This window comes from Rana temporaria, chromosome 3, assembly GCF_905171775.1.
Source record: "Rana temporaria chromosome 3, aRanTem1.1, whole genome shotgun sequence".
In the NCBI taxonomy this organism is placed as follows: Eukaryota; Metazoa; Chordata; class Amphibia; order Anura; family Ranidae; genus Rana; species Rana temporaria.
In genome coordinates this window covers 333,661,976-333,687,811 of record NC_053491.1, presented here as the reverse complement: position 1 = coordinate 333,687,811, position 25,836 = coordinate 333,661,976, and the positions used below count along the sequence as shown (strand labels likewise).

Genomic DNA, 25,836 nt, shown 5'->3' with positions numbered 1-25,836 from the left:
CAGTGGTGTAGCGTGCAGGGGTAGCTAGTAACATCACCCTCCCTGTCCCTCAGACTGCTGTCCAAAGGTGTCTCTGTTGCTCCTTCATCCAGAGTGAGGGCACTCTAATACAAGAGGTGTTTAACTGACCGGATCACCAGGGGAAAATAAAAAGACCAAAAATAAAAGAAAACAAATGCAGCCACCACATCCAAGCATTAGTAAGCTGTAAATTGTATTCCTCTCCATTCACAGCAGATTCGGTTAGCCAATAGGTGGGACCCTGGGGAATGTCGGAGGTCAGGCCCAGGTGGGGGGGGGGGGGGGCCCAGTCCTACAGCTGTGTAAGGGGCCCCAAAATTTCTGATGGCTGCCTTGCCGACAAAAAGGTGACCAGTTTTTTTTAAATAATAAGTAATGGTAATGCAATCAGCGACTCTCTGCCCATCGCCCGCCTCAAGGCCTGTCAAGTCTTCCTCTCTGGGCCCCGGATACTACTGGGTGGGGAGTTCAAATGCAATCTGGGGACAAAACCGGGGACAGACTTGGTCCGGGGACTGTCCCCAGAAACCAGGGATGTCTGGTCACCCTAGCCTACAATACATGTATATTTAATAAAAAATTACTAGCAGCTAATTAGACATGTCTGACTGGCCAGTGTAGCCGTGATATCAGGCTAGGTAGATCTTTCTCTTAAGACCCCTTTCACATTGAGGCGTTTTTCATGCGGTACAGCGCTAAAAATAGCGCTGCTATACCGCATGAAAAAATCATGCCCTGCAGGCTTCAATGTGAAAGCCCGAAGGCTTTTACACTGAAGCGGTGCGGTAGCAGGACCGCTCCAAAAGTCCTGCTAGCTGCATCTTTGGAGCGGGGGGTTTACCGCTCCTATACCGCGCCTTCCTATTTAAATCAATGAGAAACCACGGTAATACCGCCCGCAATACGGGCGGTATTAACCCTTTTTCGGCCACTAGCAGGGATTAAAACCTCACCGCTAGCGCCCAAATATCGCGGTAAATACGACGGTATAGCGGCGCTGAAAATAGCGTGGCTATACCGTCACCGCACCTCCGCTGCCCAATGTGAAAGCAGCCTAAGTCTACTGGTTACCTGGTTTGACTGTTCCAGCAACTCTTAAACAGATGATTACATATCTCCATTCAAATCAATAGTATAATAGTATAAATGATAGTTTATAGTTTGTACTGCATATGTCCTGATGGAGTAAGAACATGAAGAGATTGCAGTGTGCGTATACTTGACGGGCATGGTTCCACAATAGTGGCCAAATACACTTCGATAAATAATCAATTTATTTCCGGATTGGAATAATCAAATCTATGGCCAACAAGCCATTCACTTAATATGACACACGAGGAAGAAATTTTGATAAATTGATAGGACATGATTGTTACTTACAATCGTAAATGATCAAGCGCATCTGTTTCCACCTTGTAAATAAATTATCTGATTATCTGACAAAGTATCTCAGTGCTGCAGACCGATGCAAAATGATCAATAGAATTCCAACCTTGCTGCTCAACTCAGTTTGGTCTAAATTGATCAGAAGGGAAGTTATGGCTATTGGATTGGTTGTGGATTTTATCAGTTTGATCAATTTGCACATCAATCTAAAAAAACAAAAAAAAACAAGGAACCGCGTATGACCACCATAACCATAAGGATGGCTGGAGAAAGACATCACATCCCAGTAAGTCTAATTTACCTAAACTTGCAATTCATAAAGAATGACAATGCTTTTAATAATATTACATTCATTAGGGTCTATGGGGAAAATGCCATGCATGAGTAGTACTGTGAAGCTTGCTGGCTCTAACAGCAGCGCTTTACCTTGTAGGCTTTAGTTTCTGGTCTGATGCATCTTGTTCATTCAATTTGTTGTTTCTTTTATTTCCACAGCACTCTGACCTGTAACAAAAGTACAGTGGTGCCCGTCCTGTTCATCTTTGTAGGTCTACTCATCGCAGGTCAAGCTGTGTCTGTCTACTTCATCGCCCAGCAGCATTCCACCATTAAGGGGCTGTCGGAAACCACAACTGCATTAAAGTTAAAGGATATGATCAAGAATCTTCCTGGTTCATGTAAGTAGCAAGCTCTATTCAACGCTGTATCCTGGCCTAGGCCAACAAGGCCCAGGCCTAGGGCAGCAGTTAGCAGGGGGGCAGCACAGAAAGAGTCCCTGCCGGCTTGCGCTACACTGTTAGTGTAGCACCAGTCTTATGGGGGGAACTGGGCTGGGAGGCAAAATAGTCTAGCGCCCCCATAAAGCAGCTGTACTCCTTCTGGTATGCGGGTGGCCTGCATTCCGCAACTGGGGGAGGTGGGCGCTGCTTTTAATTTTGACTGTCCTATCATCCTGGACCACAAACCTTCCTCACTGTTCTATATGTTTTCTTTTGCACCATTGGCATGGTTATATCTTCTTAGTCCTCTCCATAAAATTATCAGAAAATTGTGCTTAAAGTAGAACTATAGGCAACACTTTTTTTTTTTCATTTTGGATAGAGTAAGGGAGGGTTATAACCCCTGTCAGTTTATTTTTTACCATCCCTGTCCCATTGCAGATATTTACCTACACTTCCTGCCCCATAGCCAAACAGAAAGTGAGAGGATATCCAGGGATGTGGCCTTGATAGAAAGGCAGTGGCGGTTCGTCCATAGAGGGCGCTGGAGCGCCGCCCCCTCTAGCTCTCACCGCCACTAAGTCTAATAACATAGATTCATGCATTGCACGAATCTATGTTATTATAGCCGCTGTTCTATTCAGATGGTCGGCGCTCATGTCCGGCCATCTGAATAACGGCAGCTGGTTGGCTGTACGGAAGTGCCTATCCGAGCCAACGGCTCTGATAGTCTTTTCCGAGTACAGCCCTCGGGTCCCGGAAGCTTATACAAGGAATGCACTAGGGATGCGCTCCTTGGATAAGACTGACAGGCGTCTCAGCCAATCAGGTTGGCTGATTCTGGCTACCGGTAACCTGATTGGCTGAGACGCCTGTCAGTCATCGAGGGCGGTAGAAGACATCGAGGGACGTGGATGGCTGACTCCAGTAAAGGTAAGTGCGGGGGGGGGGAAGGGGCACTTTACAGGGCACAGCGGCGACATCAATGGGCACAGTGGTGACAATTAAAGGGCACAGCGGTGACAATTAAAAGGCACAGTGGTGACAATTAAAGGGCACAGCAGTGACAATTAAAGGGCACAGCAGTGGCAATTAAAGGGCACAGTGGTGACAATTGATGGCACAGTGGCTGCGTTTGATGGCATGGCACAGTGGTGACAATTGATGGCACAGTGGCTGCGTTTGATGGCATGGCACAGTGGTGACAATAGCACAGTGGCTGCGTTTGATGGCATGGCACAGTGGTGAAAATTGATGGCACAGTGGCTGCATTTAATGGGCACAGTAAGGCTGCAATTTTTTTTTTCGTTTGCGCCCCCCCAAAAATTTTGAGCACCAGCCGCCACTGTAGAAAGGGGTGGGTCATATTTAAATTAGGGGGTGCACAAGTTTAGTAAGCCCCAGGGCATCACAAAACCTAAATAGACTACTGGCTCTATTATCAACCATTGTAGAATCTGTGGGGTAGATTTGCTAAAGGCACAAAGACTGTGCAGTTGCACTCATTTTCCCCAGAGCTTAGTAAATATGGTAAAGTTCTGCTGATTTCCATCATTCAATCAAATGCAAGGAATTTTTTTTTCCTTGTACCTGATTGGGTATTCTTTAGAAAGTGAAGCTCTGGGGAAAATGTGTGCAACTGCACTTTCAAAGCGCACAATCTATTTGCCTTTAATAAATCCACCCCATTATGTTTACATTGCTTTAAAAAAGTTCCACTAGCAGGTGGGATAGCTTACATATGTAATAGCACATTTCAGTCTTTGAAACTAGGGAAGTGACAGAATAAATGGTCTATAAGCCAATATAGGACTTACAGTAGACTGCACAGCACTAAAAAAATAAAAAATAAAGATCCCCTTGTTGGCCACTAGGTGTAGACTTTACTTCACCAAAGACATCCAGTCAACAAACAAGTTTCACGTTGGATAATTTTTCATGGAATTGGCATTTACAATCCTGTCTAAATTATGTTTCTTGATTGAACTTAATTATTTAACGTCTGCGATAATTATAAGTACGAAAATACATAAATTAAATATTTCAAGAATTAGCCCAAAAAAATTACAGACTTCCTTAGTATATACAAAACTGACATCATCTGTACAAGGCAAAGACGTTTTTGAAAATGAAATGTTGCTTTTTCCAAGCTCCATTTGAATAAATTAATATCTGTTATGTTTTCCACCTACAGCTCCCTACCAGCAAAATCGCCAGAAACTGAAGATTGCAACATTTAATATTCCACTGGCATTCAGCGATACGGACGGCTCTCCACAGGTAACGTTTTCCGTAGAATACTAGTTATATATTAACAGTAATAGCAATAGTTCTAGTGATTTAATAACCGTAATAATAACAAGCAAGTATAGCCATTACGGTTATGGTGAGAAGTGACTAAAAGAACCGAGAGTCCCCCCACTGAATCAAACTTTTCAGAACAAAAAATGTGTGAAGCTACATTTGTTGGCACCATAACTAGCACTTAAAGCGTTCCTATACCCAGGACCCGGCATTCACTATATCTGCTCTCCCACAGTACACAGAACATGGAAGTGTAATTATTTTATTAAATATAAGCTGCTAAATACCTGTTTTCAACAGCAGTATATAGTAGCAATGTTGTGATTACTATCAGTGTCTGGTTAAAGCTTGCAGGAGGAGTTTTCATTCTCCTCTGACTATCCTATGAGTCTGCAGGACCCCTGACCCTCTGGAGAGTGCCGATTGACCCTGTGCTGATAACATGCACTCTCCCAATAAGAAATAAATAAAAAAAATCTAGGAGGCACATGCCCCCCCCTCCCCTTATACATAACTGAGCCCTATCTCGAACCAGCGCTGTACCCATTTGCAACAGTGCTGGTCTCTCTCTCCTCAAAGGACATGGAGAGGGGAGAGGGGATGGGGCCTATAGACACACACAGCTGCGACCCTATAGGAAGCAGCTTCCTATGGTGCCGCACTTAGAACAGGAGGACCCAGGGGTGACGGCAGGGACCCAAGAAGAGGAGGTTCAGAGCTGCTCTGTGCAATACAATTGAACAGAGCAGGTAAGTATAACGTGTTTATTATTTCAAAGAAAACCCAGAGCCTTCACATATGTTTTAAAGATGAAGTATAGTATATATTTTTTGGGATAAAGCACAATACATATTACCGTATTTATCGGCGTATACCACGCACTTTTTTGCCCTGAAAATCAGGGCAAAATCGTGGGTGCGTGATATACGCCGATACCCGCGCCGAGTTTGAACACTGCGCCGGCATATACCGAGCGCAGTACACTCGTGTATAGTCGGGCAGGCTCGGCTCCTCTCGCGCTCACGTCCTGGACGTACAGGACGTCCAGGATGTGAGCGCGAGAGTAGCTAAGCCTGCCCGACTATACACGAGTGTACTGTGCTCGGTATATGCCGGCGCAGTGTTCAAACTCGGCGCGGGAAAGCGGGGAAGACACCGCAGAAGGACGCCGGACCCGACGAAGAGGACACCCAAAGCCACAGACGGACGCCGGACCCGACGAGGCCGCCGCGCAAGACACCAAAACTGTAAGTACTAAAATGTTTTTTTTTTACAGGAATGCGGGTCCACTTTAGGAGTGCGCGCTATACGCCGGAGCGCGCAATACGACGATAAATACGGTAGTTATGTGTAATGGCATGTATCCCATTATCTGCTTCTGCTACAAATCCTGCACTCTGTTCTTCCTCACAGCCACCAGATACCATGCTCAGTGACTGTCTTCCTTCGCTGGAAGTCATCCACGAGGCACATAGTAGAGGACTTGTAGCAGAATCAGATACCTGCAGGTATTGGGATACACACCATTACACATAGCTAATGTGTAGGGGGAGATTTAGACCCCTTTCACACTGAGGAGTTTTTCAGGCAGTACAGCACTAAAAATAGCGCTGCTATACCGCCTGAAAAACTCCTGCCCAGCAACCTCTATGTGAAAGCCCGAGGGTTTTCACACTGAGGCGATGCGCTGGCAGGAGAGAAAAAAATCTGTCAGCAGCATCTTTGGAGCGGTGAGAGGAGCGGTATGTATACCGCTCCTTCCTATTTAAAACAATGGGAAACCGCGGCAATACCTGCAGAGGCGCATTGCGGGCGGTTTTAACACTTTATCGGCCGCTAGAGGGTGTTAATACCGCCCCGCTAGCGGCCGAATCCCGGGGCAAATCCGACGGTATAGCCCCGCTATTTTTAGCGGCGCTATACCGCCACTGCGGCTCCTGCCCCAGTGTGAAAGGGGCCTTACTAAAACAGGTGCACTCCAGTGCAGCTGTGCATGGTAGCCAATCAGCTTCTAACTTCAGCTTGTTCAATTAAGCTTAGACAATACAAACTGGAAGCTGATTGGTTACTATTCAGAGCTGGACCAGACTTTGCACACCCCAGCTTTAGTAAATAACCCATGTATTGCACTTCATCCCAAACAATTTATACCATACTTCAGCTTTTAGTATGGTATCCCACAGCACAAACTGTGATTTCAGAAAACATCCTGGTCTGACAGCAGAGTGAATTCTGATTGGTTGCTGCAGGTTATTCCTACAAATTAGAATTGACGCTCTTTATTGAATAAAATGATCAAGTTTTACAAGACAAACTTCTTTATTTGTAGAACCTGGAAGCTATTGCAGAGGAGAGCAACAAGATTGAAGATGCAGTTAAATACATGCTCCTGGTGAGTGGCTGTATCTATTCAAATGACATTAACTAATTTCACGTAATATTTTTTTCCATTTAAAATCAAACTCAAGGAAAACAGAACACAGTACACAGATGAAATATATGGGAGCTGTTACGTCCATATCCCCTGCGTGGGAACTTGTCTGTTTTTCCCTATATATATTTAAATAAAAATATTGTACCAGAAATACAGTATATGGGAGCTATTTACCAGCCAAAGAATTTGTATGTTTGTCCATACATTCCTGAGATATACACAGCCCTGCCCCATAACACAACCAGTTTAATGCCACTTACATTTAAGGAATACAGTGGAGTCTTGTTTTCACCGCAGCCCTATGACTGGATAGTAAAAGAGCAGCAAAAAACTGACAAATGTCATCACTCTGGTCTCTCCTCCCATATGCATTTTCCTTGTCAACACATTTGCATGTAGAAAACTTGATTGGCTCCCAGTCAAAATCATGTATTCACATTCATTACATTATATATATATATATATATATATATATATATATATATATATATATATATATATATATATATATATAAAAAAAAGAAGAAGAATGAATTTGGCTTTTGCCTGGAGCACAGCTTTAACAAAGAAATGTGTAATTAAACTTGTTCAGTAACAAGTAATGTCGCTCTGCCTGTGTCTTATCTCTATTCCTGAACCATGAATGCCCTGTGTTGCCCGTACATAGTATATACATGATATATTGATACCTTTTTCAATGTGCATTTCTTATCTGTAGAGAACTAACCCCCTGAGAAAATACCAAACACTGAATGGCACCATTCTCGACAATATGAGGAAGCTGAAGAAGACTCTGAGTGACCAGGAGTGGATGGTCAGTGTTTATAAATCATATGGAAATCTTTCCTATCCCCTCTACTAGGTTTATTCTGGTTATTCTGGTTAATTGGTAAAAGCAGAATAATTAAAACAGCCCGCACAGAGCTTGTCAATAGTCCTGCAGCAGCGCTGCAAACTCCTGGTTTGATAGAGAAAATGGCTAGTGTAGAATGGCCAGATCAGATGTAGTCAGAATATGTGCTCCAATCACCAAACAGGCCAATCACCACGTGGGGGGGATATAGGGTCCCCTTCGGGGGAAACACTCACCAGACGGTTTCTTTTAAATAGCGTTTCAATCTATATCTCCTTGTGTGCTGCCCTTAGATGCTGAAATCTGCATACCCTTCTTACTTCTGGATCACCGTTTGTCTTTTTACTCTCAAGGTATCGTATCCACAGATGTATAAGGGAAGGAAAAAATCCATATAGTGCAGTATCGTTTAAAAGCTTTAATGTCACCCAAAAAATACATGAACACCAATCCCCTTAAAAAACATGCGTACCAGATAGTAAATCAGTCAGGCATATATATAACATATAGATGTGTCTTTGTGCAACTCTCACTAAGACCCCATTCACACCTTCGCGTTTTGTCGCATGTAGCGCGACACGAACAAACGCCAGAGGGACGAAAAGCAATGAAAGTCAATGGGGATGGTTCACATCTGCACGCTGATGCGCCTGACGCGCATCGCCTGTAGTCAAAAGAAGTTCCGGACCCTTTTTTGTCGCGCAATACGCGCGATATGCGCGTATTTGAGCGTTTTTGGTTTTCCATTGAAATCAATGTAAAACGCCAGATACGCGCGTATTGCGCGACAACAAGCGTTTGCTACGGGCGTTTTGTCAATAGAACTTGTCGCCCATGCAGAAGATTAAAAAAATCTACCAACATAGCAACAAGTGATGAAAAGATGATAGTTTTTCCTATTGGCTAAAAAAAAAACGTCTAAGTACAAAAACGTCGGACAACGCTGTATGCAAACGCGCAAATAAGCATGAATACGCGCGAAAAAAATGCCGGAAAACGCCGCTATTGCCTACGCCTAGGTGTGAATGCAGCCTTAGGGTCTGGATACCTGAAGACCGCTCTGAAGGCTTTCCTGCAGTGTTTAACTTCCTGGGTTCACAGACAGTGGAGCGCAGATGTCACTTCCGGTTGGATGCTGGATCGCAGCGCTCGACGTTTCGTCCGTTCGGACTTTTTCCAAGAGCGTGCTGGTCCCTTGCATCCACCGGATAGATATAATGTGCAGCACTGACTGCCCACCAATGACAGACACAGCTGGGGATGACGCTCCACCTGTGTGTCATTCGATTCTCCTCCCCTCCGAGCGCCGCACAAGGCCACGCCCCCCGGCGGGGAGGAGATAGCTGGGGTTTCCTTCAATGCTGTGCTCCTATTGGCCCACACTATTCTCACCATCTAGGATATGGCTAAGTGTTTTGTGGAGCACAATGGTCTGAGCTACCATTAATCTTAGCAAAGGGGCTAATAAAGTGTGAAAGGATCTGGGTGTGTTATACACAGCCAGCGAACTTTTGTTAGTGTGATTGTCCTGGGCTAATGTCTCTCTCCTCTCCGAGCACTGCGTTAGGCCACGCCCCCCGGAGGGGAGGAGAGCACACAGGCATCATCTGCTTTGTACTTCGCTCCTATTGACCTTCACTGCTCCCACCATAGAGCAGATCGAGTGTCAGCCAGTCTGTAGCTGCAGGGAGAGATAATCTATGCAGGTGATAAAAGTTTTTAAAAGTTTTAAGAGATATTTGGTGATCTGTGCCTATATTCAGAGGGCACAGACTCACAGATACTTCCCTGATAAATTTAGTTAAACCTTTAACTTGGGCACAATATATTCTATGTGTCACCTAGCGGGAGACATCTGTCCGTATGCGCCCTGTATTTATAAATTAATATAGTGCATTATAATTACAATGACATTAGATCATATATCTAAGATCACCAATCTCAGTGAGCTACATGATCGTGCGGCAATATTCAGTTGAAAGAGAATATAATAAGATTTGAAAATAAATTATAAAAATTATAGCGATTCTAAAAATCTACTAGAAGCACACAGTGCATGCAATTTACACATATATATATAAAATACCTAAAAAAATATATAAAAAAATATATATGATGCATACATACGTCTAAAATATGAAATATAAAAATATGTATATATATGAGCACCCAACCATCATAAGATAAAACCATATAAATATATATATAAAAAATATATATGTATAAAAACCATATAAATATATATAAATATATACATAAAAAACACCCCTATTGTGTATATACACCCCACATATATGTAATGTGTGAAATAAGCACATAAATCACATATCTAAAATCAGGAGAGAAACATTCATGTGTCCTAAAAGCAACACTCGTATATGATACATAATATATCTATACCTAGCCAGCCCCGTGGTATAGGATATAATATACTAGATGAATGCTCCTGTTTTTTATGGGTGCCCTTAGAGAGGGATAATATACAGTAGGGTGAGTTGATGTTTCAGGGGGGTTTTTTAATATTAGATGATTATATATATTCATTCTAATATATAACCCCTCCTGTACTGCTCTACAGTATCCTCATTAGAAAACCTAGCTTGTATATCTCATTGTTAGGTTGATTATGTGTCACTGATGAAGCAATTGATATCAAGTTCCACATTGAGTCCTTTCGGCACTAAAACGTCTGTTAGAAAAATCCAGTTAGTTTCTCTCTTTGACAGTTCACGTATTCTATGTGAACCCCTCCAATGCGTTTCGACCTGTTCAATGCCCCAGAATTCCAAACCCGATGGGTCCTGATTGTGTTTTGTCTTAAAATGGAGAGACACATTGTGATCCGTATACCCCGACTTAATATTTTTTATGTGTTTCCCCTATTCTGATTCTCAGTCGTCTTTTCGTTCGACCGATGTATAATAACCCACATGGGCATCTTAATGCATAGACTACATGGGTACTATTGCAGGTAATGAAATGTTTTATTTCAAAATCTTGTTTATTGGATGGTGACGTATGTGCGGGCTGTTTTAATTATTCTGCTTTTACCAGTGACTTTTATATTTTAAGCAGCTGCTTTTATTATTATTTTAGTGTGTTTATTTGAATTCATTGTCTCTGACTTTGTGGGTTATCCTAAAGCGCAGGGCTGTACTATAATTAGAGGGCCAGTGATTAGTACTTTTGCACACTTTATTCTGGTTAATTATCCGATATACCAACTGTAATAGAAGATGCTTTGAATGGTTGGGATTTTTGACCTTCACACCAGATAAAGCCAAGAGAAGGAACTTGGCCCTGGTTTAGCCTAACTTTATATTTCTTTATAGGTTCATTCTATTCTCTTCATAGAAGACATTATTATATTAGTTCAATCAACTTAATTTCTCAATTGCTCATCAAATAGCTGCCATGAAGCTATGATGACACTTTATGTTACATAATCTTATCCTACAATCCGCTAGGTTATCTATATTATTTACATGAATGATTATGCCTTTTTCTATTATACTATTGTACATGTTCTGTTAATGGAATATCTATTTCTATTATTGTATATGCTCTGTTCATGGAATTTTGTTGATAATTATAAAATTCAATAAAATATTTGAAATGGGAAAATGGAAATCTTTAGACTTCCACTTTTAAAATTAACATATATGTAAATCTGTTTTTGTTTGTTTATATAGTAAAGGAGGGTTAAACCACCTGTCAATTTTTTTTTTTTGCTTTCTGCGTCCCATTAGACAAAACAGGAAGTGAGAGGAAATCTCTCCACTCGGATGCACACAGCAATAAACATAACCGGACAGAGGTTTTACTCCATCTAAAATGAGAAAATTAAACACTTTAAAGTGAAAAAATCATTGACTGTACAATGCTGTAACAATTAAAATATATCTTTTATAATGACCTTAACAATTTTTCTTTATCTTCTTAAGGTTTTTGATGCATGGATGCAGCAGTGGTACTTGTTCTATTTGGTGCAAAACCCTGAAACACCCACAACTCCAGCACAGGACCCTAAAACACCCAAGCCAACTCCAGCACCAACAGGTAGAGGTGTAATAGATCCGGCACTGCATACAGGCTTTGTGCTGCCATGGTGCAACATGGGAAGGCAAAAACAGCTGCTCTTAAAGCCTTTTGTGTTCTTTTTTTAGGCTTCAGAAATATGGTGCTTGCACAGAATTGTGGTATATGAAGTATGTCGTAGCTACATATGGAGAAGTTCCAATAACTTGACATCAGAATGTTAAAAGTCAGCATTAGCAGGAAACGGCTCTTTAAAGTGGGAAAATTTTGTCATATTGGCACTGGCCTAGTGGAAATATGGAAAATGTACTCCAGTGAGGAGAAACAGGAAATTGTAGCCATTGCGAAGGCTCCAAGCCCTTGCCCAGACTATTTAATCTATTCTAATTTGGATGGTCTTTTGTAAGAAAAAAAATCAATAAAACTTTAGAGCATTAAGGCAGAATTGGACCTTAGGCAAGGTAGCAGCTTTGGCCCCTCATCCCTTCGATTGACATTAACAAGCATTGCAGTAGGCATATACAGTAAAACCTTTGTTTGAGAGTAACTTGGTTTGAGAGCGTTTTGCAAGACAAGCAAAATGTTTTAATACATTTTGCCTTGATATACAAGCGATGTCTTGATATAAGAGTAGAGTCATGTCACAACTGAGTATAAAAAAAGAAGAGAGGGGCCTCTAAGTGTAGCAATATTGTTACATTTAATGAAGGTACAACATTTAGCAACTTATTGCTACACTTAGAAGTGCCTCTCTTCTCTTTTATACCCTGTAAAAAAATGCTTTGATATACAAGTGCTTTGCATTACAAGAATTTTTCTGGAACAAATTATGCTCGCAAACCAAGGTTTTACTGTAGAAGCTTTCCCATTTGCACTGTCTGTACTGGCATAGCTCACCCCATCTGACAACTGCCTACAAGTGACAGGCAGGTGCACAGTTTTGACCAACACTGCGGTTTACTTTACGAGCATGAATTTTTTAGCTGGGCTACCTAGACATAAACCAAGACCTAGGGTGATCCCTAGGTATTCTTGTGTATGTTCCAGCTCTGCATTAAATAGATAAGTACTATTGAGACTTTGATAGATTTAGGATACGTATGTGGTGCATTTTAGATGGATTATACATGTTTTACCTTACATCACCATGGTGTGTTTAATGGAAACCAAACCAGTGATGCAGCAAGTAATGTGTTTTTTTTTTTTCCATACAAGAACACACAAAAACGTACTTGGACTAACAAAACGCATAAACCACGTATCTTCTGCTTTGGCGCTGACGTCTCAGTCTGTCTTTGTACCTCTCAGCTAATAGATGCTGCTAAGCCTGGACGTATAGCATATAAAGTCACCTTCTGTCCAGCACCTTTCACAGTCTCCAAAATTTGTTCCTCAGGCGCTAGAGACTTACTGGAAATGTGGACAGACTACGATCGCCCAGCAGAGCTCGGCCTTAGCGAAAACATGGTTTATGCTTCTGAAACCAGTTACTACACCGACACAGAGCCCAGTATTATTGATGAAAGTCCAAGTGGTGAATATGTTCTATCCTCTTATATATAGTAGTACACAAGAGTACAAAGCCATCTTACAGAGAGACTAGTGGATAGAGATTCAACTGCTGTGTCACGAGCATCCATTATGAGCATGTATGTGGGTTTTGAAGGTTATTATAATCAATGGAGCTTGACACTATGTAAAGTCATCTGTGACTTCTATGGTGAACATAAGTTTCCGTACTATCAGTATTAGTTGGAGATTGGGCTTACTTTGCTGGGCACAGAGGTGGCGCTTGCTGTGGTTTATCTGTTACAACACTAAAATATTAAGGCCCTGAGTGATCTCTATTTTATCTTTCAATTATTTTTATTAAGATTTTGCAGTATTACAAACAAAAAGTTTGTCTTTTCATTGTGAAATATACAGTGTCGTTAGGGAGACATATCTATATACCAATATCATTAAGGAAACCTCCTTACATAACATGCATAACCCAGTGTCACTTCCCGTTTGTGCCATTTCATACATGTCCTATAGCATGCTCCCTATCTCAAGACATAGAACGCCCCCCACCCGCTGGGAGGAACCAGCTCCCCATCCGTCTTCCGGGGGGAGTCCAGCACGTGATCTCTATTTTTAAAAACACTGGGCCTTAGCTATTTGTTGAATTTCCAATAGGAATTGTACACTATATGGCAAAAGCTTGTGGATACCTGTCTGCTACACCTATCTGTATGGCCAAAAGTATGCAGAACCCCTCCAAATTATTGAGTTGGTGTGTTTCCAGTGAATGATACTGCTACAGCATACAAAGACATTTTAAACAGTTATGCGCTCTACTTCCAACCACGTGATAGCAGTTTGAGGAAGACCCTTTTCTGTTCTAGCATCACTGTGCCCCTGTGCACAAAGCCAGGTGTATAAAGACAAGGATTGTCAAGTTTATTGTGGAAGAACTTGAGTGGAAATACAAAGTCCTGACCTTGACCTAATTTAACACCCTTGGGATGAATTCGAATATTGTGAGCCAGGTCTTCTCACTGTACATCAGTACCTGACCTCACAAATGCGCTTCTGGTTGAATTGGCACAAATTCCCACAGAAAAAATATTGTGGAACCCTTCCAACAAATGTGGATTCTGTTAGAGTTGAAAAGGGGAAAGGGGGGGAGAGGGCAACTGTATTAATGCCTATAGTATTGGAATAGGATGTCCAGCAAGTTTATATAGGTGTGATGGTCCGATGTCCACTTTTGACCATATACAGTAGTACCCTAGAGTTATCAATTTTCTGACTAAACAAGAAAACGGAAGGTTTGAATTTGCTGGAAAGGTGGAATGTAACGTAAGAAGACCCAACAAAAGGGAGCAGCAAAAGAGGAAAACAAGTTCATTCAGCATTTCTTGGCTGCACAATAATTTAGCTTGCATGAACTTTTCATGTGTGTAGTGTTGAAGCTGCCCTCTGTGATAAAAATCTTGTCATTCCTTTTAATATTATTTTACATTGATTAAATGTTCACTTATGCATTTTCTATACAAGCATATGTATTTTACAAAAAATGTATAGGATTTTAGATTATGCAAATGTAATTAAAGCTGAAGGTTACCCACAAAAAAAATAAAACTCCTATATCCTTGGTGAGCTAACTTACCTGTGCTTATCCATCGCTCCCAATGGGGCGGTGGATGTCAATAGACACGTGTCAGTTATCACCCGCCAGCATCTGGTTGCGCTACAAATAGACGGATGGGGATTCATTCCCCATCTGTCTGGCAGATCAGATCGGATGACAGGCGATCAGTTTCCATCAGACAGCCCAAAGAAAGCAGTGGACTGTGTCCGTGTCTGCTTTGCATCAACTGAGCAGACGCAGACCTGTCATCCGACTGCTTAGTGAGGGATCAGGCGGACTGAGCAGGCAAACTCTGCCAGTGTGAAGGGTGCCTAATGAAGTATGTCCAATGCTGTGCAGGCAGTAGAACTCTGGAGAAATCTTCACTGCAGGGATGCCCTGTCCTCTTCCTGTCTCTGAACTTTTGGCACTGCAGGGGTTAATAGCTTCCAGGTCTTCTGTAAAGCTGCTGAGAAAAAGGACACACCCCTCCTCCTTCATTGAGAAATTAAATTCAATCTGTGAATGTGGAGTCTATGGAGTCTGATAAGTGACAAGATCCTCTCCCCAGGGGCGATGCTAGGTGCCAAGAAGACCAGGGGCTTCAGCCCGAAGCCTAACCGGGAACCCGGGGGGGGGGTTTCGCGCGTGCGGTCGGTGGAGTGGCGCGGCACATGACAAATGAGTGTGTGTGTGTCACATACACTGACATAACCTGCATACAATAACATGTGACCTGACTACACTGGCCAGTGACCTGACTACACTGACCTGTGACCTGACTACACTAACCTGTGACCTGACTACACTGACCTGTAACCTGACTACAGTGACCTGTGACCTGACTACAGTGACCTGTGACCTGACTACAGTGTCCTGACTACAGTGACCTGTAACCTGACTACAGTGACCTGACTACACTGACCAGTGACCTGACTACACTGACATGACTACAGTGACCTGACTACACTGACCAGTGACCCGACTACACTGACCAGTGACCCGACTACACTGACCTGTGACCTGACTACAGTGACCCGACTACACTGACCAGTGACCCAACTACACTGACCAGTGACCTCACTACACTGACCTGTGACCTCACTACACTGACCTACATACACAATCACTGACCCCCATCCACTCCAGATCTGACCTCCCCCAGTACATTGTGTCCATTGTTTATTTCGGGTGGACTATTCCTTTAATATCATTAGATCATAGCTGGATCAGACACGGAGCATTGATCAGATTTGTGCACAGATCACCGATCCATCATCAGCCACAACACCGAGCACAGCGGAAATCAGACCAGATGAGCCCATTACACATCCCTCCTCCTCCCCCCACCTCGGGGCACACTGACCCACTGGACACCAGGAGGAAATCCGATCAGATAAGTGGGAGACATCCATCCATCCCCTGTCAGTGCAAACAGAGAGCTGTGCGTTTAAGGAGTTATTTTTTGTTTCACAAGATTTGCCTTCTTGTACCTGCAGGCTGCAAGTGCTCGGGTGTCCTTTTCTCCTGTCACACTGCCTTGATGGCCGCCGGCGCAACGATCCACCTCCTCATCACAGACTCCAGCCTGGCTGCTCACGCTTGGCGCGATTTGTCTCCCGTTTTGAAGGGGCCAGCCGTGCATGACGTGATGCATCATCACGTCCCGGCCGCGAATCGCGATAGCCCATTGGTCCACTGTGATGTCCATCATAACAGCGCAGCGCCTTTGATGGACAGCTCACTGGCCAATCCTGGGATCGTGGGCGGGACCGTGGATGGACGCTCCCGTCGCACGGCACAGACTTATCAGGCAGGCACAGTTTTTCAGGGGATTCGCATTCGCCGATTCGGGGCTATTAATGTTAATATAAATGGCCGAGTCTCGGGGGTTTTCAGGGTACGATTCGGGGTACGATTTGGGGCTCCAGCCCACCAAGCCCCGCCCTAACGACGCCCCTGCCTCTCCCCTAATCACGGACCATCTTACAGGCAGTAAAAGCAATGAAAGAACACTTTTTCAATGGAGAAGAAGGAAGGAGGAGGTGGGTCCTTGTTAGGAACTTTTTCACAGCAGTTTCACAGCTGCCCTATAGCTATTAAAGCTCTGTAACACCAAAGTTCAGCATCAAGGAGAGAACAGAGAATCCCGGCAAAGAAGATTTCTATAGATTTCAGCAGCCTGGACAATACAGGCAAGTTATCGAACTAAAGCTATAGATAATTTTGGTTAGCTAAACTTTAATGTAAATTACACTTGCTATTGCTATGAATAAAAAAACGGTGTCCTCGTATATACACTATATTACCAAAAGTATTGGGACACCTGCCTTTACACACTTAGGACCTTTAATAGTATCCCAGTCTTAATCTGTAGGGTTCAATATTGAGTTGGCCCACCCTTTGCAGCTATAACCGCTTCAACTCTTCTGGGAAGGCTGTCCACAAGGTTTGGGAGTGTGTCTATGGGAATGCTTGACCATTCTTCCAAAAGCACATTTGTGAAGTCAGGCACTGATGTGGACAAGAAGGCCTGGCTCACAGTCTCTGCTCAAATGAATCCCAAAGGTGTTCTATTGGGTTGAGGTCAGGACTCTGGGCACGCCAGTCAAGTTCCTCCACCTCAAACTCGCTCATCAATGTCTTTATAGACCTTGTTTTGTGCATCCCCAAACTGTTCACACAAAGTTGGGAGCATGAAATTGTCCAAAAAATGTCTTGGTATGCCGACACCTGGACACGCTAAAATGAAGGGGCCAAGCCCAACCCCTGAAAAACAGCCCCACACCATAATCCCCCCTCCACCAAATTATTTGGACCAGTGCACAAAGCAAGGTCCATAAAGACATGGATGAGCGAGTTTGGGGTGGACGAACTTGACTGGCCTGCACAGAGTCTTGTCCTCAACACCATAGAACACCTTTGAGATGAATTAGAGCAGAGACTGCGAGCCAGGTCTTCTCGTTCAACATTAGTGCCTGACCTCACAAATGCGCTTCTGGAAGAATGGTCAAACATTCCAATAGACACACTCCTAAACCTTGTGGACAGCCTTCTTATGCCCTGTACACACGATCTGACCTTTGTCTGACCAAATTCACATCGGAATTCCGACGGAACTCCATCGGCGGAAAAGAGAACATGTTCTCTATGTAAACTCAAATGGAATTCATCGGAATTTCCGATGGAATTACTCAGATGGGGCATACACACGGTCGGAATTTCCGATGGAATTACTCAGATGGGGTCGGAATTTCCAATGGAAAAAGTTTGTCTGACCTTTTCTATCAAATTCAGATCGTGTGTACGGGGCTTTAGAAGAGTTGAAGCGGTTATAGCTAAACAAAATGCCATTAAAGTTCATGTGTGTGTAAAGGCAGGCGTTCCAATACTTTTAATAATATAGGATAGCTTTAAATTGAATTTGTGGGCATTCATATGTGCGTATTACAAAAAATTGTTTTAGAAGAAGTAAAGCAGAAAAATTCAAAACCTAATCCTTTCTGATCAATTGCATTCTAGTCACTTACGTAAGATGACACATAACCTATCAATGAAGGTATGATTCAAAGGAAGAGTTTGCTTGTTTGCTAAGGGTCTTCTGAAAATAGTTTTTATATATTCCATAACCTACTTTTTAACTGGACTCACTTATTTGTATGTGGTTATATGTATCAGGTGCCTCTGTGATGTCAGAATGCATGATGAGGGCCAGTATGCATGCTCTGCCTGGTGCTTACATACCACAGTGTGATGAGACTGGAGACTACAAGCCTGAGCAGTGCTGGAGAAGCACCGGATATTGCTGGTGTGCCTACAAGAATGGAACTGAGATTCCAGGAACCAGATCCCGTGCAAAAATTGACTGCAAACGTAAGAACACACATGTCTTACTCGCATAGCTGAAGGTACCATAAGATGGAGAAGGACTGCCACAAACATTGATTTGCGAGAATGATTGCTACATATACAGTACACTCATAATAATTGTGCTGGTCTTATCTTAAGGGGACACAGTAGTAACATTCACCCTATTGCTTACCCATAGCTAAATATCTGTTTTGCTATCAGATAAAGTATAAGAGAGACTATACCTGCACTGCAGTTAAATAGCAGTCATCAGGAGGTGCCACATCAGAACTGCTATGTCAGAGCCTGGGGCTGTTGAAGCCCAGAAAACCCATATTGTGAAGTATGGGCCAAATGGGTACATCCATGCTGTAATCTGGAGAGCCCGATATCACTAGGCAGCTAGCGATACTCCTGGTATAACAAAATCAAATAGTGGATCAGGGGTGAAATGCTAGCCTCCTACAGACAAGCTCTGCAGCTTTCAGCTCATACCTGCATACAGGCTGGCTGTTTACAAGCTGCATGGCTTGTGAATAAACTATAAGGCCTCTCATCAGCGACCTTACAGTCCATTCAGAACTACAAGTGGTCAAAAAAACATGAATGCTCAAAAGCAAGTTATGAGAAGGTTTTCATTATGATGTCACGCCCAGTACCCCGGAAGTAAACAAAGCCGCAATCGCGGCTGTCGGCATGTGATTGGTGATTTTTATTTTCACCGATTTCATGCTTGTAAGCCTGGAGGAGATATGCGAGGTCTTATTGACCCCACATCTCTCCATAAAGAGGACCTGTCACACTGATTCCTATTACAAGGGATGTTTACATTCCTTGTAATAGGAATAAAAGTGATCAAAAAAAAAATGTAAAAAAAAAAAAGTGTAAAAATAAAAAAAATTAAGTAAAATAAAATGTAAAACATTTTTTCTTCAAAAACGCCCCTGTCCCCGTTATCTCGCGTGCAGAAGCGAACACGCATGCAAGTCCCGCCCACATAAGTAAACGCCGTTTAAACCCCACATGTGATGTATCGTCGCGTGTAACTCGAAAATAGTAACCTGTAAAAAATGTTAAAGCGTCACCTATGGAGATTTTTTTAAGTAACGAAGTTTGGCGCCATTCCATGAGTGTGCGCAATTTTAAAGCGTGACATGTTAGGTATTTATTTACTCGGAGTAACATCATCTTTCACATTATACAAAAAAATTGGGCTTACTTTACTGTTTTGTTGTTTTTTGATTCATGAAACCGTTTTTTTTTTCACGAAAAAAGGTGTTTGAAAAATGATTGCGCAAATACCGTGCGAAAAAAAAAATTGCAATGACCGCCATTTTATTTCCTAGGGTGTCTGCTAAAAAAAAAATATATAATGTTTGGGGGTTCTGATTAATTTTCTAGCAAAAAAATTTTGATTTTTACATGAGGGAGAGAAGTGCCAAAATAGGCCCGGTGGGCAAGTGGTTAGGCTGGTTTCAAGTAAAACATGTTTCTTGTGGCAAGATTGATGCCATGATCACACAGTCAAACTGAGTTGCTTTGCTAGACATCCGATTTTATATTAAAGTCTAAATTGTACAAACATTTTTATTATTTTTTACAGATATTCAAGATAACTTCATTGAGGAGTACGAAATGCAATATAATCCATCCTTTTATGGTAAATCATAAATATTTGTATTTCAATAGCTAATGAAGAGATATGGTACATTCAATATGTGAAAAACTGGCTTCACACTGACATGCCAACACACTACATGCTCACTACTTGAATGGGTTACTTTAATGCAACGCACATCAATGCTTGTACTGTAATTTTATGCACATCAATGCAGGTACTGTAATTTTATGCGCTGCAATTCATTACTGAATTCTGGAGTGCACCCGGCTATGCAAAGTGCAACATGTCCCATTTACTTTTAGCCCACACCAGTGCTGTGTGTAGGTGTGAATGGAAGCCATGGGACATAAGGCAAATTGCCTCGTTCCTGTATTGGGCAATACGGTCTGTATGAACCAGCTGATACTTCCATAACGTTAAATAATGTTTCAATGATTGGAAAGAACCCATAAGAAAAGTGCCTTAGGCCAGCCATAGATGTGTTCGAATCTCAGCCGTTCAGAAGTTACAGGCCGAGATTCGAACCGTGTTTGGGCAGGTTAAATGTACCAAGTTGATTGATCAACTCGGGTACAACCAGCGTGACGGATTCACTTGCTATAGCAGCCACTAGCAATAATAGCCGGTAGCAATTATCAATGTCTTCTCCCGCTGTCATCACAAGCCCGATGCTTGTCAACATAGGCCCTTACAACAATTGTAATAACCCGACAGAGGGTCAAACGGTTCCCCACTTTATCCAGAACAAAGAAAAACATTTTTTTGTCTAATCATACAGTGCGATTGCATGTAAAGACGGCCATACATGGATCGAAAATCAGGCCAGTTCAGCAGGGACCAGACAAATTTAAATCTATGTAAGGGCACCCTGGTCGTACGCAAGCTGATCCATCGATTGACTTGTGTACAACCAGCCTTTTGGGTTTTTCCCAAATGATTAGTGCTGGCAACAATGATCATTGTGTTCTGCTGCCATGGAAGGCTCCCCGCTGGCAGAATCCACTGACGCTGCGGGGATGATTCCCTCATCAACAGTCAATCAATCAAGTATTTTCTTTTTTTTCCCCACAAAAATTGCATAATGTATGGCCTGCCTAAGGAGGAGGCTGAGTGTGTGTACCCTTTTCATATCCCAGAAAGTATTTTGGGTAAGCAATGAAGAGGATCATTGTAATGCTAAAGGCAAGTTCTTGCATGTTTATGGTGATTAACAACTCTCAGATAGCTTAGCTTTGTCATATTATAGTTTACTTACTCAACTGCCAGCAGCCTATGAAGGGCCTAAGGTTCGGTTTACACGGCTGTGGTGCAAATTACATCAGTTTTTCAATGCCATCCTGGTCCAAATTCACAGTGCGATTTTTGTGTGTCAAGTGCAAATCTAATGTGAATTTGTGATGGGGTTGGTCACAGCTGCCTGTTTATGTCTGGCCAATAGAAAAAAAAAAAAGCTGGATTCACAGTAATGTGAATACAGGATTGCATTTTAAATCTGGTCCCTAGAAGTCTATGGAGCTGAATTCGCACAGGATCAAACTCGCGTGACTTTTTTTTTTATCCGAAACATACTGTATTAAAGTAAATGGCCTTCATTGAAAACATTTTTTCAGCATCTGGAACTGATCAAAATTACATCAGAATTCTCATCACTGAACCAGGCCTCAATCTTCTGCAGTTTATAGTTAGTTGAGGACAGTACCAGCTATGATAATTAAAAAAAAAAGCTGAAATACTTGCCTTATCGGGAAAGAATAACAGCTCTTGTATCTTAGTACCGGGTTCTATCACCAAATGCCTAGGGCAAATAAAAAAAAAAAAAAAGGGACAGCTTTGATTTGATTGCAAGCATGGGACAATATAGATTATAGCTCTGAAAGATCCACTTTTGTTTGAATATGGCTGTAAAATCCCATTTGTGTTTTTCTGCAGGTAAAGAGAATCTTGAGTGATCAAGCAAGGATGCAATTGTTCTACTAACAGGCTGCTTAGTTCCAGCTTAGCGCAGAGGCTTTTCTACTTGTGGAGACAACGATTTTTTTTTTCTAATATAAAGTTCTCTCTTTAGGGTTGTTATGCAAGAACTACTGCAGGCAAGACACAAAATCCAGTAATAAATTGAAAGAAAATAATACTTATCTGCTTCTTCTTATTTGTTTTCGGATGCCAAATAAAAAATGCTCCACAATGTTTTAGGCGTGTGTCAGGAAAGAGACTACCTGCAATCAAATTCTGTCTCTGGCCATGACCCAGATAACAATTACGTAAAACAAAAGTTAGACAACATGACTTTCCCCATCAACAAACTGTTCCATTCATTCAGATGTCAAAATTAAGACAACTGGCAGGGAGAGGTTGGTTTTGGGTCCACACTTTGAAGGACCCAGTAAAAAGATAGAAGGGTTAAAGCAGAACTATAGTCAAAAATGAAAATATTTGTTAATTATATACACCACACTGTATAGGCTTTGCTAATAAACAATCTTTATATAACAAATACTCGCTAATCATAGCATTGGGGTACTTCCCCTCAAAGGGGGAATTACTGCAGTCATGTCACCCTCTACAAACACTATTTGTTAGGACTACAGGGTTGTCACCACTGTTACGCCTCCTCTTCTCCCACACGGCCACAACATTCATCTACAGAGTTCTGTGAATGAACTACAAGTACCGACACCCTTTGCTACTGACAGCTTGTAGTTCTCAATGAACTATCAGGGCACTCTTGAGCGCTTTAGTTAATTGATTCTTCCCGACATTGTTCAACTGTCTGACTGTATCAGAGGTACAAGCAGACAAATACACCGACATTCTGTAAGAGTCCTGCATTGCACCCGTGATCTGTTGATCGCAGATGCATAGCATTCCATGCTCCAACCCAAAAAAAAAAAAAAAAAACACGTAAATGCAATTTTACCTGAAAAAAAAATTTGATTGGTGAACTGATCCTTTAAGAGTTAGCTTATGGTATGTGTGTGTGTGTGTGGGGGGGGGGGGTGGGTTGTTTTATTGACACTACCACACCTCGGTTCATCAATGCTGAAAACCATTGTACTATACTCAGGATTTGGTATTAACCAACATTGAGGCTGGGTTCACACCACTGCGAATGTGGATGCGGTTTATCCACATCCAATTCGCAATAGCAGGAGATTTAAACCGGCTCTCACATCTCCGCAGCGGTTCTGGTGCGATTTGCAGAAAAAAGCTGTGCGTCTTTCGGTCTGTTCGCGGTCCGAATTCAGCCCAAAATTCGGACCTGAAACGGTGAAGCAGGACGCACCAGACCCCTGCTGTGAGCCACATCCGGCTCATATGTGAACTCAACCTGAACACTCCCTTAATCGTTCATTAAACACAATTAGACGCACCCAATCATATCCTCCTTGTTGCTTCGCACAGCTGTAGCAAGTGATAAAGTGCAGGAAATTTAAACGCAAGTGACAGGTGTTCTGTAGCAACTTGTTCCCATTTGTACACGGCCCTTAGGAAAATTCTGTGAGGAGCACCTCCAACTAAAAAATACCCAACATCACATTTATTAACTGGTGAATTTTGTCTTGCCTGCAGTTCTTCCTTGTTTTTGTGCTCCTTTGGGTTACTGGTGATTGGTAAGAAAATGATCAAAATTATGGATTTAAACAACAAAAAAAATAATAATAATTTAGTATGTTGTGAACAAAAAATTAATGAACAGCATAAAGGAAGCGTCAAAAACACGTGATCACTGTGATTGGGCTATCACAGTAAGGCTTGGCTCACACGAAGCAGACTACAAAGTCAGACTTTGATAGGCCTTTTACACTCCGTGGCATTGAAGTCATGTCAAAGTCAGATCAAAGCAGGAACATGGTCTAAAGTCGGAGCAGTTTCAGTAGTGCTAAATATGACAGCTCTCATTGACGAACATAGGATTTTGTGTCATGCGACCTGGGGTTTCACAAGTCAGATCCCAACTCGCAGCAATGAGAACCGAGCCTCAATATGTGTTTGGAAGAGCCGGTCTTCCCAACTCCTAATTTTTACTGAGACCAGGAGCTGTTGGTGACATCTCGGTCTCCATACGAGCGGTGCACAATTGTGTGTGCTCCCAGCACAAATATACACACATTATTGGCATATGTACAGCTGGTGGGTAGGGGTTAAGAATAAACAAACTATACATGACCTCCTGTAGATGACCATACTGTGGTGTAATTTATTCTTGGAGATTAAAACAAATACTCTGAAGTAGGGATTTAATTGGCTTTAAACAGGTTACAAGCAGCTGCTCATTGAAGGCTGCCATGTATTTGTCATAGAGAGAAGCTTTGATTTTAGTGTCTGTTGTAAATGAAGAATATTAATTTCACTTCCAGCAGCTAGAGAGGTCAGCGAGGGGCTTGTTACAAATTGAAAAACATGCACACATACATTTTAATTAGGTCTAAAACAATTTTGCAAGAGGAATTTCTTAAAATAATCACAATTTCTAACCAAAATATTATATTACAACACTAAAAATTAGCAAGGAACTTCAGCCTGGCTAGGTGAGTTTTCTAGTCCAGTTTGGATGCAGTAATTACATTTTTTTTTGTTAACTTTCCTTCCATTTTGTTTCTACTTAATAGTTGCCCCTTAATCTGTAAAAGGGACATTCTAGTCTTAAAAGGGGTTGTAAAGGTTTTGTTTTTTTAATTTCTAAATAGGTTACTTTAAGCTAGTGCATTGTTGGTTCACTTACCCTTTCCTTCAATTTCCCTTCTAAAATGTTTATTTCTTTGTCTGAATTTCTCACTTCCTGTTCCTCCTCAGTAAGCTGTTCTGACTGACTTTCCACCGCTCAGATGATGGTGGAAAGCTTACTGAGGAGAAACAGGAAGTGATAAATTCAGACAAAGAAAAAAAACATTTAGAAGGGAAATCGAAGGAAAAGGTAAGTGAACCAACAATGCACTAGCTTAAAGGAAACAATTTAGAAAATAAAAAATGAACCTTTACAACCCCTTTGATCAAAATGTTTAGATTCTTGTGCTACATCCTGGCAAAAAAAAGAAAAAGAAAAGAAGTACCTAAATCACAAAACCATTTTTTTAATATTGTTGTGTGGAGCGATTGCTGTTCATTTATGTACAAATATTACTATAAAGGAACCACAGTGCGTAAAACAGATGTACAGCAGTGCCTGATTCCACATACAGCTGGTGCTGCAGGAACAATCCAACTGGAAATCCCCTTCATACCCACAAATCACTCATCGGTAACAAAAAACAATGACTTAATTGTGCACATCTGTAAACGGATACCACTTTTTTGGGGGGAATTTTACTTGTATAAAAAAAAAAGAGAACTTCTGACATGTGATTTTTTTTTGTTTTTACCAAGTAACAGAACATTGAATTTTTGTAGTTGCATTATGTTTTCTCTCTTTAATTTGCTTGATACTTTTAATAAGTTGGTATTCGGCTTAAAAAGAGTTTAATGTTAACTTTCCTGAGTGTTTCTATTGCATTGCTA

General features: G+C 41.9%; 1 protein-coding gene across 2 annotated transcripts in view; it reads left to right on the top strand.

Annotated features, from left to right (window-relative positions):
• CD74 (CD74 molecule) overlaps positions 1-23,993 on the top strand; it is a 35,212-nt gene extending 11,219 nt beyond the window's left edge. The window contains exons 2-10 of one of the 2 annotated variants that reach the window (XM_040345031.1): positions 1,903-2,084; positions 4,321-4,406; positions 6,760-6,822; positions 7,583-7,678; positions 11,662-11,776; positions 13,152-13,289; positions 18,549-18,743; positions 20,323-20,379; positions 22,270-23,993. In XM_040345031.1, the coding sequence (XP_040200965.1) occupies positions 1,903-2,084; positions 4,321-4,406; positions 6,760-6,822; positions 7,583-7,678; positions 11,662-11,776; positions 13,152-13,289; positions 18,549-18,743; positions 20,323-20,379; positions 22,270-22,289 (952 nt within the window). In that variant the 3' untranslated portion in view covers positions 22,290-23,993. The remainder of the gene's footprint in view (positions 1-1,902; positions 2,085-4,320; positions 4,407-6,759; positions 6,823-7,582; positions 7,679-11,661; positions 11,777-13,151; positions 13,290-18,548; positions 18,744-20,322; positions 20,380-22,269) is intronic. The other variant, XM_040345032.1, reaches the window with a different exon arrangement.
• The last annotated feature ends 1,843 nt before the right edge of the window (positions 23,994-25,836 follow it).